The sequence below is a fragment of the Gymnoscopelus microlampas genome, assembly GCF_963454915.1.
Source record: "Gymnoscopelus microlampas genome assembly, chromosome: 5".
In the NCBI taxonomy this organism is placed as follows: domain Eukaryota; kingdom Metazoa; phylum Chordata; class Actinopteri; order Myctophiformes; family Myctophidae; genus Gymnoscopelus; species Gymnoscopelus microlampas.
Genome location: NC_139942.1, coordinates 14,600,550 through 14,615,860, shown reverse-complemented (window position 1 = coordinate 14,615,860; position 15,311 = coordinate 14,600,550). Strand labels below are relative to the sequence as shown.

Below are 15,311 nucleotides of genomic sequence, written 5' to 3'. Positions count from 1 at the left end.
AGCTGGTGGAGTGAATGCCGATCACAACACGCCTTGAATGACTTATACACTGACGCTTCCTTGCGGAGTATGTCAGTGTTAAAATCACCAAGAAGAATCGTCTCCGCATGGTCCACTTTAGCTAAGCATTCATCAAGTCTATCATAGAAATCAGTCTGATTGTGATGTGTGTGTGTGTGACCGTGTTCATATCATCTGGATGCACGGGAAAGAGTGTACACATGCAAGAGCATGTGCGGCGCATACAAAAATGTGTGTTATTTATTTTGCGCCTGTGTGCGTGCGCCTGTGTGTGCGCGCTCAGTGCATGATGATGAGAGGGTGTGATGTTGCCAGGCCAGCACGTGTTCCAGTGTGTGTGAGTGTGTGTATGCGTGCATGTGTGTGGGAAGCGTTGACAGGTGTCATATCAGCAGTTTTATTCTAGAACGCTCCACACACAGCTACTCGGACATGACACAATAGCTATGTAATTAAGTTGAAAACGTGTGGTGCAGAGGAAGCAAACTGACGAGTCATGATTACTTGACCATAAGACTTTATTCACAAGAGTTTTCTGTTTTCACCCATAGAACAAAAATATCTTCTGTTTGGTTGTTTGGTTGAATATGTACAGATTCAAACTCCATTGATAACACATGGTTTATGACAAACAAGCAGGCAAAACTAAAGGTAGAAATAAGGAAGCTAACAGCATAGAGAGATGACACATCTGAGATGGATGAGGTTGGCTGCGGGATTTGATTTGATTTCAACTTTTTTGTAATGTCGCTACTCGCTCTGATAACTGATATTTGATATTCTGAAAGTGTATATTTGTTGATACCCTTGTTTGTTGGATGAAACTGAAAGCACATTGGACTCTGAACCCGTTAAAATATTGATGTTTTAAAGTCCATACATATAATATCTACTTGTCTTAACAGTCAGACGGTGATCCCATACTCCATTGATTTGCTCTTAGAACGAATCAATGTCGTTCTCGTATAAGAATCTGACATTTTGAAATAAAAAAAACGACAACGATACCCACAAATAAAAATATAAACATCAGTACCCATAGATATAAAATAGTACAATGGTTCTCAAAGTGGGGTCCAGGGACCCTCAGGGTTCCTTGAGGAGATTCCAAAAGGACCCTTGCAGGTTTGTAACTGAGTGTGTTCCATTTGGTACACTCCTGGCTGTCCTTGAATTTTAAAAGTTTGAGAACCATTGATGTAGCAAATATAGAGATGATCTGTCGTTCCATCCAACTATACTAACATACTGCAAACCTTAGAGAGGGTCCTGTCTGTCACACAGCGGTGGAAAGTCACAAAAGAAGTGGAAAGTATAATTTTGAGGTACAGTACAATTTACTTTACTTGAATATTTCAATTTTCGATACAGTACAGTACTTCAGTTTAAACTTCTACTGTTACAGTTATATGACAGCTTTAGTTAGTTACTTTGCAGATCTAGATTATTAATACAAAACATACATTAACCACTTATGCCCTATTTTATACTTGGGCAATTTTTGAGACGGTTTGACAAAATCTTAGTTATTTTACACTGTATGTATATTTTGATAAAATGTTGACTTTCATTTGTAACAATGTATTTTTAAATTGTGGTATTGCTACTTCCACTTCTTTTACTTTTACTTCTTCCACTAGTGCTGTCACACTAATTGGTGTGATCATGTATGATGCTGTTGTTGTCCTTGGTGCATCACACCAAGGACAACCATGGGGACAACCGTGGGGAAGATCATGGTAAAAAATAAACTACAACATCTAGCATCCAGTGCAGTAAAGAACTACAGAACTACATATTGGCTGGCTAAGAGCTCTGCCAGGTTCTAGAGGTAGTCCTATGCATCAGGCTGATATTAGCATTTTGTGCCATATAAGGATTGTCGACTAAGGACGCCAATATGTCAAAAACAAGTTTTTGTTTGTTTCAAAATAGATGAAAAATATGTTTTATCTGGTATAATTCTATTTTCTTCCTCCCATATGTACTTTGAAAGCACAAGGAAATAAAATCTACGTCACTACTCTTAAATAGTAAGAGTGCTTATAATGTTTGAAATGTAAAATAGGATAAACAATAAACCTTTGCAGGGTACTGAGTTCACTATATTAATTATCAGAAAGATGATCAGAATCTGAGAGAGAGAGAGAGAGAGAGAGAAAATATTGGCCTTCCATAATCGGCCTAGAAAAATCCATATGGACGACCTTCACCAAAACTCTTCGTGTGTTTTGCGCCGTGTCACTGAATTAACATTGTAAATACGGTTGCCATGCACTAGAATAGAGGATGTGAGTCAATGCTACATACAGGTAGAAGAACACACACATGCATGTGCACATGCACATGCACACGCGCGCGCACGCACGCACGCACGCACGCACGCACGCACGCACGCACGCACACACACACACACACACACACACACACACACACACACACACACACACACACACACACACACACACACACACACACACACACACACACACACACACACACACACACACACACACACACACACACACTGACAGTCTTAGTTCCATTTGTCATGTAGGCTAGAGGTGGAATGATTAATCAAATAGTCAATTAATTATTGATCAGGAGGAAATTAATCGTGTTACAATTTTAGCAAATTAATTATTTGTTGTGTCAAAATCATGTAAAAAAAAAGAAAGAAAAAGGTATAATATGTGATATAAAGTATCTTTAGTAGGGGCTGCTAACCACAAAAAAATGGCCAAATCGTTACGCGGCGGATAAAAGCACCAAATTTGATACAGATGTCCCTTGGGTCATCCTAAAACATCCTAGAAGGGGTGCCCAAAAAAATCTTAAACAGGAAGTGAGTTATGGACAAAATTCAAAATGGCCACCTAAACTGTTGACCGTTGACTCAAAAGACACCAAAAGAATCTCCAAAAAGCATACAATTTGGCACACATGTCCCTTTGGTCATGCTAAGACATCCTAGAAGGGGTGCCCAAAAAAATCTTAAACAGGAAGTGAGTTATTGACAAATTTTAAAATGACCGCTTCCAGTGTTATCGATTGACTTAAAAGACAACTAAAGAATCTCATAAAAGCATACAATTTGGCATACATGTCCCTTGGGTCATCCCAAGACATCCCAGAAGGGGTGCCCAAAAAAATCTTAAACAGGAAGTGAGTTATTGACAAAATTGAAAATGACCGCCTACAGTGTTGTCGATTGACTCAACAGACAACTAAAGAATCTCATAAAAGCATACAATTTGGCATACATGTCTCTTGGGTCATCCTAAGACATCCTAGAAGGGGTGCCTGAAATTATCTGAAACAGGAAGTGAGTTATTGACTAAATTGAAAATGGCCGTGTACAGTGTTGACAGATGATGCAAAAGACACAATCTCATAAACAATCTCATAAAAGCATGACATTTGGTACAAATGTCCCTTGGGTGATCTGAATGCATCTTAAGGGGTGCCCAAAAAAGGTTTTAATAGTCTCTCAATGGAAAACACTCCTCCCCCACGGGCTGCACTGCTACAACATTCAAATCGAGCAGTTTGCCAATCTGGCATTTGGTCCAGAAGCCTGAAAGCTATGCAATCTCTACCATCTCCTGACAAATATGGATGGCTTAAAGTCGCTGATTCGTGGACACCTTTATGGACACTCTTGCCAGAGGCTGCCAAAGTTTGTAGAGAACTCAAGTGTGGCTGCAAAGCTGAGCCCTTCTGTTCGAGAAAGTGTAGATGCCGGGATGCTGGGTTACCTTGCAGAGCATTATGCCAATGTGCTGGTAATTGTGAAATGGCACACATGAATACATGTAGTTACTAAACACTAATCACAAAAAACAGTAATGATCAAGAAGAAAATACATGAGAAGATAGAGTGTAAAACCAGCAAGAAGATGTAGAGTGCAAAATAAATAAGATGCAGAGAGTAAAATAAGAATATGCAGAGTAAGATAAGATGCAGAGTAAAATAAATACGAATATGCAGAGAGTTAGATAAATAAAGAAGATTCAAAGAGTAAAATAAAAAAAAATATGCAGAAAGTAAAATAGATAAGATGATGTAGAAATGAAAACAGAAGGTTGATGTAGAAATGAAAACAGAAGGTAGAGTCTGCATAATATGCAGACTGCCGTGGTCAACTGTTTAAACAGCCATTTAGAATTTCTTCAACATGGTCCCTTCCTAAAAAGTTTAATAAACAAGCAAACAAACAAATAAATAACCCCTTCTAGGATATATTAAGAAGCACTCAATGTACGTACCAAATGGTACACTTTTATGACGTCCCTTTATGTTTTCTTTTGTGTCAATTGCTTTAGGCGGTCACTTCCTGTTTAAAACCTCTTTGGGCACCCCTTGTAGAATGCGTTCAGATCACCCAAGGGACATTTGTACCACATTTCATGCTTTTATGAGATTCTTTAGGTATCTTGCATCATCTTTCACACTGTAGGCGGCCATTTTCAATTTAGTCAATAACTCACTTCCTGTTTCAGATTATTTTGAGCACCCCTTCTAGGATGTGTTAGGATGACCCAAGGGACATATATGCCAAATTGTATGCTTTTTGGAGATTCTATAGGCTTTTTGAGCCAATCGCCAACACTGTAGGCGGCCATTTTCAATTTTGTCAATAACTCACTTCCTGTTGAAGACTTTTTTGGGCACCCCTTCTAGGATGTCTTAGGATGACCCAAGGGACATGTGTGCCAAATGTTATGCTTTTTGGAGATTCTTTAGTTGTCTTTTGAGTCAATCGACAACACTAGGCGGCCATTTTCAATTTGGTCAATAACTCACTTCCTGTTTCAGATTTTTTTGGGCACCCCTTCTAGGATGTCTTAGGATGACCTAAGGGACATGTGTGCCAAATTGTACGCTTTTTGAAGATTCTTTTGGTGTCTTTTGAGTCAACGGTCAACAGTTTAGGTGGCCATTTTGGATTTTGTCCATAACTCACTTCCTGTTTAAGATTTTTTTGGGCACCCCTTCTAGGATGTTTTAGGATGACCCAAGGGACATCTGTATCAAATTTCATGCTTTTATCCGCTGCGTAACAATTTTTCACTTAGCAGCCCCTACTACTTCACCAAAATGTGACTTTGGGCCCGCTATCTTGCGCCCAAGTCGCGCACCCCACTATTTGGGGATTTAGCATCGTGCAAGGGGCAAGACAGTGGCTCAGCCAACTCAAAAGGCATTCTCTGCAGACAAGCAGACAGTTGTTATTGTGCTGTTTTATTAAGGCAGGCCCTCCCCAATAAACAACCACTCCCTCTATCCATCTATTCATACCAGTGGCTTCATTGCTTGTAATGACAACAATACTAATCATAATGATAACAGGCGGGGGTTTGGATCGGTGATTGATGTTAAAGTTGTAACATGATGATATCATAATGAAAAAAACACACACACACCACTGATCAATATGTTCATGTGACACGGATACTGTATTCACACGCACACGCGCACACACACACACACACACACACACACACACACACACACACACACACACACACACACACACACACACACACACACACACACACACACACACACACACACACACACACACACACACACGGCATAAAAACGAATCAGTCTCCAGCGCAGGTCCAGAAACCAAAGAAAATATATAATCCATCCGTTGTAAATGCTTGGAGATGATATAAAGGAGACTCTAGGGGGTCTAGTCTACGTACAGATATAAAGGTATGGATGGAACCACGTTCACAACGAGAGAGAGAGAGAGGAACGGAGAGGAGAGGAGAGGAGAGGAGAGGAGAGGAGGCCGACTGCTTCTCACTGAGGAAGCGCTTTGAGGATGACGTTCACCTCCTCTGCTACGGCCGTCAATGCAAACTCAAACTGATCCTGGAGAGAGAGAGAGAGCAAGGGAGGGGGAGAGAGAGAGAGAGAGAGAGAGAGAGAGGGGGAGAGAGACAGACAGACAAGGAAAATTAGGAAGAGAGAATATATAGCAAAAGCGTACAATACACGACAAGCTTCTTCCTCGCATGTTAAAGGGATAGTTCAGCCCCCCCAAAAAAAAAATTCTATCGATTAGGCACCCCATGGAGACTTGAATTCATGGATATTTTTTAGTTTGTCGAATGCCAATAATTTGATGACCAGCGGACCGGAGCGGTGCGGTAGGAGACACAAAGGAGACTCGTATAACAAAACAAAAACAATATCCATGAATTCAAGTCTCCATGGGGTGACACATTAATTTAAAAAAAAAGTCATTTTGTGGGTGGACTATCCCTTTAAGAACGCCTTCCTGTACTTGACTCAAATGTACGCATGTACGCAAATTTACTTGACTCATGAAATATTGTTTAAACATATCTAGATAGATAGATTTACATGTTTAAACATTTCCCCATGTAATTATCAACCATGGTGGTCCATGGTTGAGAAACAGTGATCTTAGAGAATTAGAATCAACTTAAAACTTCTTAGCGAGCCTGTGTTCCCAGAATCAATGTGACCGCCGGGCGATAGCGGTCGGCTCAGGATCCGTGGTTTAACCCATTCAAACCGGGAACGCATCCGTGTGACCACTTAAACCATTAGTTTATACTTTGCCAACTAGAAAAAATAGCAGATCTGGAAGTTCATAGTGCCGCGCTATGAACTTGTAGATCTGCTATCTTAGAAAAATCGTGAAAATGTGTGCAAATCTTTGAATATAGTATATTTTTTAAAGCGAACATGTTTAAGTCAAATCTTTGCTTCTCGAGGGGGTCCCTGGAACAAAATATTTTGAGATGGGGGTCCGCGGCCAAATGCATATCATTTTGGGGGTCCTTGACCTGAAAAAGTCTGAGAACCACTGATATGTAGCAACATAAAATGATTTAGAAGACATTAGTTAGGATTTAGAAGACATTTGTAGAATATACATTCAAAGCTTTGCACAAACTCCCACGACTTTAAAAAAAATAGCAGATCTACAAGCTCATAGCGCGGCACCGAGTGCCGCGCTATGAGCTTGTAGATCTGCTATTTTTTGAGAACAGCCAAAGAAATAAGAAAAAACGACACAGACGCGGTCCCGGATTGAACGGGCTAATAATAATAAAAGGCACCGCTGGATCGATGCGGCGACTGTTGTCTCTCTAATTACCCCCACAGATCACTCCGCCGTGTCTTTATGAGCTCGGTGTCGGGCGCACAGTGCCGCTTTATTGCAGCCGCGGAGAGAGAGAGCGCACGCTCAATCATACACGTTTTAACCCATTAAGACCCGAGACCGATTCTACAAAATGTATTCTAACATTTTTTTTCTTAAACCTATGTTGCAGTCAGTGGTCCTCAAACTTTTTCATGTCAAGGACCCCCAGAATGATTATGTATTTGGCCGCGGACCCCCATCTGAAAATATTTTGTTCCAGGGACCCCCAGAAGCAAAGATTTGAGTTAAAAATGTTCGCTTTAAAATATATATACCTTAAAAGATTTGCACACATTTTCAAGATTTTTCAAAAATAGCAGATCTACAAGCTCATAACGCGGCACCGAGTGCCGCGTTATGAGCTTGTAGATCTGCTTATTTTCCCCCAGAAGAAAAGATATGAGTTAAAAATGTTTAAAAAATGTATATATATTCAAATATTTGCAAAAAAATGTCAAGATTTTTCTAAAATTGCAGATCTACAAGCTCTCGGTGCCGCGCTACGAGCTTGTAGATCTGCTATTTTTGAATAGCCAAAGACATCTTAAAATGACACAGATGCGTTCCCGGTCTTAACGGGTTAATATCTCACATCTCCCTCTTTGATGTATGGTCGTAATAAATGCTTTACAATCTATGATCTCTGTACTTGAGGACGTTCGTTTAAACCGCTCGATTTATTGCAGCCGCCGCGGTCGGGGGTTTGCCGTCCTACAAACACGCTTTAACCCATTGAGACCTGAAGCCGATTCTACGTGTCTCCTAAATCCCAACGGTTTTCTGAAAAACGTATGTTTCTATATCAGTGGTGCTCAATCTTTTTCATGTCAAGGACCCCCCAAAATGATATGTATTTGGCCGCGGACCCCCATCAAAATATTTAGTTCCAGGGACCCCCAGAGGCAATGATTTATTTGAGTTAAAAATGCTCGCTTTAAAAATATATATATTCAAAGGTTTGCACACATTTTCACGATTTTTCAAAAATAGCAGATCTACAAGCTCGTAGCGCGGCACTCGGTGCCGCGCTACGAGCTTGTAGATCTGCTATTTTTGAATAGCCAAAGTGTAAAATAATGCCTTTTAGCTCAAATCAAAAAATGACACAGTTCCAGGTCTTAATGGGTTAATACGCGCCGTCTCGTGGAAAGCTTGTATTTCAGCCTTTTGTGTGTAAAAGCAGGGCAATGAATGATGCCCTGCTTTGTCATACAAGAGTGTCGTACGAGGGTTTTGAGCTGAGTGGATCGGCTGTTTCCGCTACTTTCGAAAGAGTTTTTAAGTGAAAGTGCTTAAGTGTGTCTGTTTTTTTATTGAACCAATGAAAAGTATCAACAAGAGCTTGTGACTAAATAATAACTATATTGGATCCATTGGAACACAGGTTTATTTTTTCCCCCTTTCCGCGTTTTATGAGCTTGTAGATCTGCGATTGCAAATATATGATTATCTTTTGATTATCTTGGATTATATATACAGTATATATAAAGCGAACATTTTTAACTCCAATATTGCTTCTGGGGGTCCCTGGAACAAAAATTTCACATTAAATATGTATTTCGCCGTGGACCCCCATCTCAAAACATCTAGTTTCAGGGACCCCCAGAAGCAAATATTGGAGTTAAAAATGTTCGCTTTAACACATTGTGTGCCAGAGGTTTATTAAAATAGGGTACATCTAGTGCCAGCATATCTTCCATCCACTTACGCTGATATGTTTCGTGCTGTAGAAGCCCCGACGAGGAAGTGCATGTAAACAAAGCGTGCGAGACGGCGGAGGGTCCCGACTAACGCCTGGAACAATAATATTTCGAACGCGATCCTCCATTGCAGAGTGATCGCCGATCGAAAACGTCTCACTTCCACCACGTTAAAAAGAAATGGAGATATTAAGCTTTTAGTCAAGGAGTTAACATTGGGGCCGCCGACCGGAGGCATTTTTGACATGGATCCACATCCGGCCTCTCCTTCTTAGCGACTCCTTGGATGATCCCAAAGTTTCGTTAGAACGCCCCACGTGGGAATTTTTTTTTTTTTTTTAAATGGGCCAAAAACAGTCCGGACCGTTTATGACAGATAACGCATAGCTTCTCAAAAACGGTCCGGACTGTTTTTGGCACTCAATGTGTTAAAAAACATATATATTCAAAGATTTGCACACATTTTCACGATTTTTCAAAAATAGAAGATCTTTTTCACTTAGTTATTGCAAAATAACTAAAGAACAACTATAAGGCCATAACAGGGTGAAAGGTACCTTGGTTTGCACCATGGCTGGCCTCTGGTCTCTCAGGTGCTCCAGGGTGGCAGCAATGTCGATCTCCTTGGCACCTGAAAAACAAACACATTTTAACCCCTTACACCCTATATGGTTTGACCGGAGTCCCTCAGGGCGCTATACTAGTGACTTTTCAGTGTTTTTGGTCATTGTGGGGAGAGCTTTCACAGAAAAACCTACAAGATTGTCGAGCGGGCTATTTTCTGCGAAAGCTTTCCCCACAGTATGGATGCTTGGGTTTTTTGAAAAATATTTTGTTTTTGTTTTTTTTATAGAAAAATAAATAAATATATATATATATATATATATATATATATTCAAAGATTTGCACAATTTTCACGATTTTTTTTTTATAGTAGATTTACAATAACTTGTATATCTGCTATTTTTGAATAGCCAAAGAAATCTAAAATGACACAGATTCTTTCCCCGGTCTAAATATCTTAACCCATTGAGACCTGAAGCCGATTCTACATGTCTCCTAAATCTCAACAGTATTCTGAAAAACGTATGTTTCTATATCAGTGGTGCTCAATCTTTTTAATGTCAAGGACCCCCAAAATTATATGTATTTGGCCGCGGACCCCCATCAAAATATTGTGTGCCAGGGACCCCCAGAAGCAAAGATTTGAGTTAAAAACGGTTCACTTTAAAAATATATATATTCAAAGATTTGCACACATTTTCACGATTTTTCAAAAATAGCAGATCTACAAGCTCGTGAGTGCCGCGCTATGAGCTTGTATATCTTCTATTTTTGAATAAGCCCAAAGTGTAAAATAATGCTTTTTAGCTCAAATCTAAAAATGACACAGTTCCAGGTCTTAATGGGTTAATAAGTGGTTAAATCCTTTATTTGAGTCCACATTTATAAACAAAAAGAAACACATACACAATAAGGGCCCAATTTTCTTTTTTGAATTGCCTCTGATGTCATACGTGTGCATATACTCAAAATAACATGTGTCTCGGTGCAATGGGTCCAAACAAGTTGACAGAATACAGCATACTTGTACACATTCACAGTCAACATACTGTAACAGGTCATACACTTCCATCTGCCATATTGCTGGGATGCCGGGGAAAGTTCTGGATACAGAAAGCAAAGGTCCAAATAGAGCGACTGCCAATAGGCTCTATTCACAGCAGCCATATTATGAAGACATTCACAGGTGTTACCAATGATACTAATGAAGGCTCTGTTCCATTTAGTGTAGCACAGTGTTTCCACGACCCCCATAACTCTGAGAGTGTACAAATGGAACCAAATGGACCCGTACCTGTAAGGGGCCATTTGGAAGCCCATGAGGGTCCCTGGACCCCAACTGTAGACCCACTGGTGTTTCCAGTGGGCCAACATGCACAATATCAGCACCCTGACTCTGTTTGACCAGAATGGAACAGAGCCTTCATTAGTATCATTGGTAACACCTGTGAATGTCTTCACAATATGGCTGCTGTGAATAGAGCCTAATGGAGGGGATTGAGCAGTGTTTTTGCAAGCTGCTTTGCCTTTACACTTGGACAAACCCCGTAATCCTCATCAAGCCCCTGACCACCAGCCTGTGGACACGGCCTAAGCCATTAAGACCTGGAACGCAGCCGTGTCATTTTTAGATTGCTTTGACTATTCAGAAATAGCAGATCTACAAGCTCGTGTAGATCTGCAATAGCAAAATAGCAGATCTACAAGCTCATCTACAAGCTCATCTACAAGCTCATAGCGCGGCACTGAGTGCCGCGCTATGAGCTTGTAGATATCTCTCTGTCTCTCTCTCTGTCTCTCTCTCTCTTTCTCCGATTTGAAAGAGTCCTAGACCACCGACCGTCCAACACTGATATTTTGTCAATAAGTGAACATCAATTTGCAAAAGTTGGATTTGATTACAGTTTCTATTTCAGAACATTTTACTTATGAGTAAACAACTAAATATGCCCCCCCCCCCCCCTCACAAACAGTTTATAATGGTTCACCTATAATGCCATGCCCAAAATAGGGACAAATCGGCTGCATATTTGCCGATACCGATTTAAAAAAACAACAACAAAAAAAAACGAGACACTCACCTTTTGCCATCTTGTTGAGGACCATGTCAATCAGAACGTACGTTCCACTCCGTCCCGCCCCATCACTGGAACACACAGACATTATACATTAAAACACACACTAAGTGTTTATAGACCAGCATCGCGACTGATATTTTCCAAAAATCGTGAAATAATGTAAACAATTTGGAATATTTTAAAAATATTTTACCAAAACAAATCTTGTATGGGGGTCTCTGGCACAATATATTTTCAGATGGGGGTCCACAGTCTAATACATATTCATTTGGGATCTGATGTTTTCAAATAACCAAAACATAAAATAGGGCTTAAGTGGTTAATGTATGTCGTCAGATTACTTCCCAACTCTGTTGTTTTGACCAGTTCCTTCCCTCAGCTCTCTGGATGAAGGGGAGACATTTTGTGAAATGAGACACTGTAATCTTATTCTAATGCTGTCAGGCTCTCTCTCGCACGCACACACGCACGCACGCATGCGGGCACGCACGCACTACAGCTCTCGCTTTCTCTGTCTATCTGTCTGTCTGTCTGTCTGTCTCTCTCCCTCTCTGTGTGTCTCTCTCCCTCTCTTTGTCTGTCTCTCTCCCTCTGTGTCTGTCTGTCTGTCTGTCTCTCTGTCTCTCTCTCTCTCTCTCTCTCTCTCTCTCTCTCTCTCTCTCTCTCTCTCTCTCTCTCTCTCTCTCTCTCTCTCTCTCTCTCTCTCTCTCTCTCTCTCTCTGACAGACTCCAAGGTCTCCAATTAAAAGTCTCTCTCTCTCACACTGTGTTGGACAGTTTGTCAAGTTGAAATTAGACGTTTCATCTGATCGTTCTCCTCCAATTAATTAATGGTTGCTCGTCTTCCCCAAACCCTTCACAAGTGACAGATAGTTAATAAGAAAGTTAAAGTCGTCAAACTAACCTGGCCGTGGTCCCATTGAAGTTATTTGCATTTCTGATGCGTTTGTGATGTGTTTATGCCGCCGTGTTAAGTGGTTACATAAGGCACAATCTACAGGCGTAGACACAACGTGAGCACTTCTTATGTTTTTTTTTTATTTAAAGAAAATGTTTTGAAGTGGTTTTGACAAGCCCCGAATAGTGTGCAAATCAAACAGAATAACGTCATATGATTATGGCGAATACTTGCCTGCAGTGGACTATGATAGGACAAGAGCGCCCCCTGTAGCACTTGTTAACTTTTCTGTAAACAGAAGAAAAAGCACAGGCAAGGTTTTAGGTTAATAAGTGCAGTGGTAATACGCACGCACGCACGCGCACGCACACACACACACACACGCACGCACGCGCACACGCACACACGCACGCACGCACACAGTTTAATGTTAACAGAACACCAATAATACAAACATCAGTAACAACACACACAGACACTACATACATCCAGCGCTGGTTCTCAATGCTGTGTTTGGGGACCACCAGCGGTCCAAACTCTGAGAGTGTACAAATGGTTACGGGTCCATATGGTTCTATTTGTACACTCTCAGAGTTAAAGACCTGTAAGGGTTGATTTGGACCGCTGGTGGTCCCTGCACCCAACTTTGAGGAACACTGTGAAACATCACTTTAGCTAAATGCTATTGTACATCACGCCTTAAGGAATTCAATGGTAAACTCCACCCGTCTGGTATAGTGGCTAGTTTAAAACAGACATCCAATGTGAAGGACAGACAAACACCCGAAAGGTGTCTCCAAAAAAGCTCTGGGCTCAATACTCAGCAAGGTTTCTTCTTCTTCTTTCTTTTTTTTTCTTTTCCTGAGGCTGTCAGAGCCCTGAACAATGACAAACATAGACTGCATTCAATCTGTAAATACCCCTTACTGTAGCTTTAAATCTGTAAATACCCCTTACCGTAGCTTAGAGCATGTGATATGTTGAACGTCATTAAAAGCCAATGCATGCTCCTCCCCACACCGGAAAAAAACGTCACGTTCGGACAGGCTTTCCGAACTAGTTTGGAGAGTCAGGACGTCTAGGTGTGTATATATATATATATTTATATATATACTGTATACTGTGTGTGTGTGTGTGTGTGTGTGTGTGTGTGTGTGTGTGTGTGTGTGTGTGTGTGTGTGTGTGTGTGTGTGTGTGTGTGTGTGTGTGTGTGTGTGTGTGTGTGTGTGTGTGTTGCGATACATTCCGACGCCAGATGTGATTGAACCCCAGAGATCCCTCACATCAAAGAGCGCGCTGAGGCCTATACCCACAATGCCTTTCACCGCCGAGCAGGGATCAAGGCCGTGAGAGTTCAATCCTGGCAGGCAATCCATCTCTGATTCCTTTTCAAGACCACACCACTAAATAATAAACTAAATAATAACACTATCCACCAATAATCTATGTAAACATCTTGACGTGTCATTATAAAATATATCTTGGTTGACGTAAGTCGTAAGTTTATGTTTTTTGTTAGATGTTAAAGTGGTGGTACTGTATGTGGTATATCGTTGCTGAATAAACTCCCCACTGCAGTCAGAACTGCAGACTCACTCCCAATGTTCTGCCGTAACCCCCCACCCCCCTTTTTTTTCTCGAACTTTCTACTGTACATATTTTTGTTTTTCTTATTTTTCAATTTGTAAACTGTTTATATGATGTTCTGCATAATAGCGTCTGTCATTTAATGTCACTATGGATTGAGTACATGGGGACCCCATTTGAAACACGCCATTAGGCTTTCATGGGCTTTTCAATCCTATTTAGTTGACCTTGTATTTAAACTGTACTTTCATGTGCTTTTTTTCTGCAAACTTCTAAATAAAGCATTCAATCAAACAATCTGAAGACTGACCTCTTCAGACTCCACCTCACCCCCTAGCACTCATGTTCAGACTCCACCTCACCCACTAGCACTCACCTCTTCAGTCTCTACATCACTCACACACACACACACACACACACACACACACACACACACACACACACACACACATACTACAAGCTTCTAAGTATAACTTACTGAGTGGTTAAAATACCACTGAGGATTTTTACTGTGTATAGGAACTGATGTACCGTGTGTTCAGTATACTGTAGCCTACTGTCGTGATTTCATCATCAGATGGAATTATTAATAAAACACATTCACCCTGTCGACATGGAGCAGGGGTACGTCAGTGCGCTAGTACTGTTCCTTCCACTGCACCGCACTACAACACACAAATGGAATACATTAAATGGAATGGCATTTGAGCATTGGTGCTCAAAGTGGGGTTCCGGGGACCTCCAGGGGGGTCCCCAGCCAAATGAGTTAACATAGCGTCCACATCTGTTTAACTTCCTTAAATAAATGTTGATCAAATCTTTTGAGATGGGATCCGTAGCTAAATTCATCGACTGATGGGTCCTTGACATGAAAATGTTCGAGAACAACCGATCTAGGAATACGGTTCTGTAACTCTGAGAGTGTCCAAATGGAACCAAATGGACCCTTAACGGTTTCTGTAACTATTGAGAGTGCACGAATGGAACCAAATTGGTTCCATTTCCTCAGAGTTAAATTAACAGTGTAGGTGGGGTCCCAAGGATGGTAAAATGGTATCCAATGGGGGTTCATGGCCTATAACATTGGTTCTCAAAGTGGGGTCCGGGGACCCCCAGGGGTCCTTGAGGGAGTTCCAGGGGTTCCAGGGGATAGTGAGGAACCAAATGGATCCTTATGGGTCTGTAACTCAGAGAGTGTACAAATGGAACCAATTGGACCCGTTAGGGTCCATTTGGTTCCATTTGTACACTCTCTTTTAAAAAATGTTAA

At 41.0% G+C, this 15,311-nt stretch overlaps 1 protein-coding gene across 1 annotated transcript in view; it reads right to left on the bottom strand.

Moving 5' to 3' along the window:
* Positions 1-5,836: 5,836 nt before the first annotated feature.
* The window catches only part of LOC311044933 (receptor-type tyrosine-protein phosphatase N2-like), a gene marked incomplete at both ends in the record, with an annotated part of 238,223 nt that continues 228,748 nt past the window's right edge, over positions 5,837-15,311 (bottom strand). Inside the window, 4 exons of the mRNA XM_084056743.1 lie at positions 5,837-5,908; positions 9,472-9,545; positions 11,560-11,624; positions 12,689-12,742. Of these exons, the coding sequence (XP_083912869.1) occupies positions 5,837-5,908; positions 9,472-9,545; positions 11,560-11,624; positions 12,689-12,742 (265 nt within the window). The remainder of the gene's footprint in view (positions 5,909-9,471; positions 9,546-11,559; positions 11,625-12,688; positions 12,743-15,311) is intronic.